Source organism: Phocoena sinus, chromosome 11, assembly GCF_008692025.1.
Source record: "Phocoena sinus isolate mPhoSin1 chromosome 11, mPhoSin1.pri, whole genome shotgun sequence".
In the NCBI taxonomy this organism is placed as follows: Eukaryota; Metazoa; Chordata; class Mammalia; order Artiodactyla; family Phocoenidae; genus Phocoena; species Phocoena sinus.
Genome location: NC_045773.1, coordinates 101979088 through 101984783, shown reverse-complemented (window position 1 = coordinate 101984783; position 5696 = coordinate 101979088). Strand labels below are relative to the sequence as shown.

The window sequence follows — 5696 nt, the reverse complement described above, 5'->3', positions numbered from 1 at the left end:
AGGAAATGCACCTGCCTGTTCATTGTTAAATGTAGAAAATTAAAGCAGAATCCCCTGTTCCTGACCCGTTTGACCCTCCGCATCACTGGCTCTAGTTTTATGATGTATAATATTCAGAAGGCAAAGCGCTCCTCATTCCCACTTGGGGGGCATTTGGTAGAATGAGCTTATTTTCACACTATTTAGAATGACACTGCTCACACTTCTTCTTTGAAACTGTTTTCATACTTCAGCCTCTTCACCCCTCCCCTTCCTCCTTGTTTTTCTTCTTTAAGAAAAAAACACACTTAAGTAGGAATAGAACCAAGTAGAATGAAATGAACACAGGGTCAGATTTAAAGTAATATTTTCTCTAATTTTGAATTTGTCTAAAAATTAGAGAAAAATCATAAACCTAGTTTCCTTGGTGTTTTTTCTTCCTAGAGGGGTACGTAAATATGTTTTGCACATTTGCTTATTACGCTTCACTTCTCTTCCCAAAATGAGAAACTGACTGGCCCGGATTAAGGCAGAACACTGGCACATTTTGACAAAGTATAACTGATCCCACAGAAGCATATAATCTTTACTAAAAGTCACTTGTTAAAATCCCACAGCTTCTTTGGTGATTGAGTTCAAGTCTAGAGGCAGGCTTGGGTTCAAATCCCAAATTTCAAAGCTGCATGGTAGGAACACAACAAACTGAAAATTATAGTGGCTTACCTATTAAAAGTAAAACTCTCCAACAATCCAGAATTTATAATTTCATACAAATCCAAAGGCAGTTAATGTGCAAATAGTTTGTAACGTAGTATAGACATAATTGCTGGGAGAAATTGCCTGGGAATTTTAGTCTATTAACAATTTATAAATCTGTTGGGATTTCTAAGTACAGGGGAGTTCATTAACGTAAAATGTCACAGCATCATATACCCTTTGACAGAATTTTCCACTTAGAGAACTTCACACAATGATCTATGCACAGACTTATTCGCGGTGGCACTATAAGATAAAAGCATAAGCAACCTACATGTCCATTGGTTGGGAACTGATAAAATAAAATGCGGTACAGCTACATAACGGATACTATGTATCCACTTAAAGGAGGCGGCCGCTCTGTATTTTAAAGATACACTGTTTAGTGAGAAGAGGCAGCAGAACAGTATTGGTATCATAACCTGTGAAGAAAGAAAAAGGGAATAATCTCAGTAGGTTTCAAGACTCATGGAAAATTTCTGCGAGGACGCAAGAAAGATAACAATATAAGAATGCTTGCCCTCCGGGAAAGAAAATGCGTCAAGAGACACAGGAGGAAGAGAGGCTTTCTTTCCACTCTCTGTGCTTTAGAATTCTGTGCTGTGCGCATGTAGTAACTATTTGTAGAGGAAAGAAAGGTATAGTAGGGTTTCTCCATGGGAATAGTCGGTGTGCTCTCAAGCAGGCGCCTCTCAACTCTAACATATTTACTTGAAGGCATCTTAAAATTCGGATTGCTCTCCCCTCTTAAATTGGGTATGCTTGTGGTTGGTTCAGTTCTACCACATTGAACAGTAAATTCATGTGAGATTTTACCCATCCCTTCGCTTTTCTGAGAGAAGGATTCAATATAATGTGTTCTGAAAGTGACATTTAAATAGATAATAAAGAGACAGAAAAGAGGACACCATTAGGACACAAACGTTTATGTGATTTTAGCCATTCCAACAGTAGTTCAGAAAGATCTCAGATGTTACACGGATGTCATCAATATTACAAAGAGGGAAAAAAAAAAAAGGGACGGGCAACAGTGAAGAGCACCTGTGAACCAGCGCCCGGCCGCGGTGACCCCAGCCCATGCTTCTCTCCTTCCGTGGGCCCCCCTCCCCCTCGCTCTCCTCCCGGCCTCCGGCCACAGGGCCTCCGGCCACGTCCAGCCGCACGCGGGGCTCAGGCCTCGTCCTCGCCCTCCTCCTCCTCAAACTCCCCCTGCTCGTCGGCCGTGGCGTCCTGGTACTGCTGGTACTCGGACACCAGGTCGTTCATGTTGCTCTCGGCCTCGGTGAACTCCATCTCGTCCATGCCCTCGCCCGTGTACCAGTGCAGGAAGGCCTTGCGGCGGAACATGGCCGTGAACTGCTCCGAGATGCGCTTGAACAGCTCCTGGATGGCCGTGCTGTTGCCGATGAAGGTGGCCGACATCTTGAGCCCGCGGGGCGGGATGTCGCACACGGCCGTCTTCACGTTGTTGGGGATCCACTCGACGAAGTAGCTGCTGTTCTTGTTCTGCACGTTGAGCATCTGCTCGTCCACCTCCTTCATGGACATGCGGCCCCGGAAGATGGCGGCCACGGTCAGGTAGCGGCCGTGGCGCGGGTCGCAGGCGGCCATCATGTTCTTGGAGTCGAACATCTGCTGGGTGAGCTCGGGCACCGTCAGCGCGCGGTACTGCTGGCTGCCCCGGCTGGTCAGCGGCGCGAAGCCGGGCATGAAGAAGTGCAGGCGCGGGAAGGGCACCATGTTCACGGCCAGCTTGCGCAGGTCGGCGTTGAGCTGGCCTGGGAAGCGCAGGCACGTGGTGACCCCGCTCATGGTGGCCGACACCAGGTGGTTGAGGTCCCCGTAGGTGGGCGTGGTCAGCTTCAGGGTGCGGAAGCAGATGTCGTACAGCGCCTCGTTGTCGATGCAGTAGGTCTCGTCCGTGTTCTCCACCAGCTGGTGCACGGACAGCGTGGCGTTGTAGGGCTCCACCACCGTGTCCGACACCTTGGGCGAGGGCATCACGCTGAAGGTGTTCATGATGCGGTCGGGGTACTCCTCGCGGATCTTGCTGATGAGGAGGGTGCCCATCCCGGACCCGGTGCCGCCCCCCAGCGAGTGGGTCAGCTGGAAGCCCTGCAGACAGTCACAGCTTTCTGACTCCTTCCGGACCACGTCCAGGACCGAGTCCACCAGCTCCGCGCCCTCCGTGTAGTGGCCCTTGGCCCAGTTGTTGCCGGCACCGCTCTGGCCTGCCGGAGGGAAAGAGTCTTCATAAGTCCCTGATGACTGCCTTCGATTCCTTTTTCCCTAAACCCTTTAATAGAGCTCGGGGAGTCAGTGCTCCGAGCAGATTATTTCAGGTTGTCGTTAAAATGGCCAGACCTTAAAATATTTGGTCGTGGACATGATGATAAATAAGGAGGGTTAGGGACCTGTCTATTAGAGGTTGAACGGCATTTTGTTTTAGGGTATACTGAGACAAAATCAACACACAACTCTATACGTTCTCCAAGGCAGTCACACCGCTCCACCCTGAGCTGTCCAGCGTAAAATGTGCCTCCCAGGCCATCAGCCATGGCAGTCACTCACCAAACACGAAGTTGTCGGGCCGGAAGATCTGGCCGAAGGGTCCAGACCTGACCGAATCCATGGTGCCCGGCTCCAGATCCACCAGGATGGCCCGAGGCACGTATTTGTTACCTGCGGGGACAGAGCGGGACTCAGACCTGCAGGCAGAGAGCTCTGGGAGAGGAGGGCCTGGTACCAGCTTCCTTTTTGCAGGCGCTGCTTGTTTCCCCCAAACAAAGGACATAGGATGACAGGATTCTCAAAGGAGCGCCCGCTGGAAAACCTCAGGGAAAGATGGGAATCCTAAATCCTCCAGTCCACCCTCCCCTGGGGCCACACTCCTGGGGTCAGTCCCCGGGGGAGAGGGGAAGGGGTAAAGGTAATCACCAGTGGCTTCATTGTAGTACACGTTGATTCTCTCCAGCTGCAGGTCACTGTCTCCATGGTAACTGCCGGTGGGGTCGATCCCATGCTCATCGCTGATGACCTCCCAAAACTGAGACACAAAAAGCTTGCATTTAGCCACGTCCCACCCCTCAGAGAGGCCGCGAATCACAGTGAAAATCCCCGATCTCAGTTCCGATAACCCAACCTCTAGGAGCTTTAAGGCAGCGGGACCTGCACAGCCGCAGGGCTTGCATTTTGCAAGGCCACGAAAGTGAAACTGGGCGTTTCCCGGGCGAACAGCTGCTCGCGGCAGGAGGCGGGGGTCTGGCGGGGAGGGGCGGACGCGCAGGGACCCCAGCGGCGCCTAGGGGGCGGGCAGGGGAACAGGGACCGGAGGGGGCTGAAGGAGGGGGGTTTTAGGTTCAAAGCACATCCAGAGACCTCAGGAAGATCGCTCTCCGCCCCTCCCCCCGCTGCTCGACTCGGGTTCGAGCGCGTCAAATCGATTCTCCCGGCGTCGGGGCCCCGCCCGCAAAGCCGCGCACACAGCCCGGCGGACACACCCCCGCGCTCTTCAGGCCCGCGTGCCGGGCTAGGAGAAGAGCCGGGAGGAAAGGGAGGCCGTGGGACCGGGATTCCAAACGAGTTACAGCAGAAAGTTGCGAGGTTCCTCCCCATGCCCCCCGAAAGTCGCCTCGGGCCCACGTCCCGCTCTGCGGCCCAAAGCAGCCGGGAAGGTCTGCGCTTGGCGAGCCGCGGGCCTGCTCAGGACCACGCTAGCGCCCGCAACCCCGAAGGGCGCTAGGCCGGCGACCCCGGCCCCACCCCGGCCCCACCCCGGCCCCTCCCGGGCGCCGCGCCCACCTTGGCGCCGATCTGGTTGCCGCACTGGCCCGCCTGGATGTGCACAATCTCACGCATGGTGCCGGCTCGCTTCTTCTGGCCCCGGTCGGCGTCTGGTCAGTCTGTCCGTCCGCCTACACACCCACTGCGGGGTCACCGGGAACGCGCTCGGGAACCAGCCGGCTGAGAGCGTCCGCCCAGCGGGCTCGGCCTTTTAAGCGAGGAGGGTGGGGCCGCCCGCGCAGGCCGCGCCCCCAGCCCGAGCTCCCCAGTCCCCTTCGGGCTAGCGCTCTCCAGGCCCCGCTGACGTAATGCTCCGGGCCCCAGGGACCGTCCAAGGGGCTGGACCACGGGCCCGCGGCCAATCAGCACAGGCTGGCGGAACGGGCGAGGCATGGGGGCTGCGGGGGGTAGGATGGGGGCGTGCGCATTGTCTAGGATGGGTGGGGAGGATGTGGAAAAGCTGGGCCCTGCGACTGCGGGGTGGGTGGCGGAACCGAGGGCGGAGGGCGGCGACGCGAGGGCGACCAGGGTGGCAGGCCGGGTGTCTGGGGGGAGAGCTGGCACTGAACGGGTGGGAGCCAGGGGACTGGAGCCCGTGGAGAGGGTGTCAGGTGCGCCAGAAAGGAGAGCGCTGTGCTCCGGGTGCTGGCAGGTGTCAGGGGTGGCGGGGTGGCGCAGGTTTCGCTACCAGCGAGGATTGCGGCCCTCCTCCGCCCAGGGCCGGAGATCCCTAAGCCACCCTCCCTGGTGAGACCACTGCCCCTTTCCCCAGCGCTTAGAGGCCAACGGCTGTCCTGCGGCCGAACCTCGGTCGCACAGAGTCTTGGGAGAGGACAGGCTGCCCCAGGAGAAAGTCCTGTGTGATCAGTTTGTTGGGGTCTGAAGGCGGTGACCTTGGACACCTAAGGCCCAAGAGCCCCAGGGTGCCCTCCGCCCCGCCCCCCCCCAACATCCGCGCGTCCTCTCTTTTGTCTCCTGCCAAGGGCCCCTTCTCTGTGGCGGCAGCATCCATGGCTGGGGCGACCTCCGCGCCTCCTCCGCCCTGCGTGACCCTCTCCAAGAGTCCACAGCTCCCCGGCTGGTACCCAGGCCCCCTCCACCCCGCGGGTCGGCTTTTGTTCCTTGGGAGTGGATGGGGTGGGTGTGGCCGGCCGCGCGGGGTGGACTGTCCAGCGGTC

General features: G+C 56.7%; 1 protein-coding gene across 1 annotated transcript; it reads right to left on the bottom strand.

The window, feature by feature from the left end:
- Positions 1-1640: 1640 nt before the first annotated feature.
- On the bottom strand, positions 1641-4703 carry TUBB2B (tubulin beta 2B class IIb). The gene is made up of 4 exons (XM_032647502.1): positions 4537-4703; positions 3673-3781; positions 3307-3417; positions 1641-2966 (listed from the first exon to the last, which is right to left on the bottom strand). Exons 1-4 carry the CDS (start codon positions 4591-4593, stop codon positions 1906-1908), a joined length of 1338 nt encoding a protein of 445 aa, XP_032503393.1. The 5' UTR covers positions 4594-4703; the 3' UTR covers positions 1641-1905.
- Positions 4704-5696: the final 993 nt, after the last annotated feature.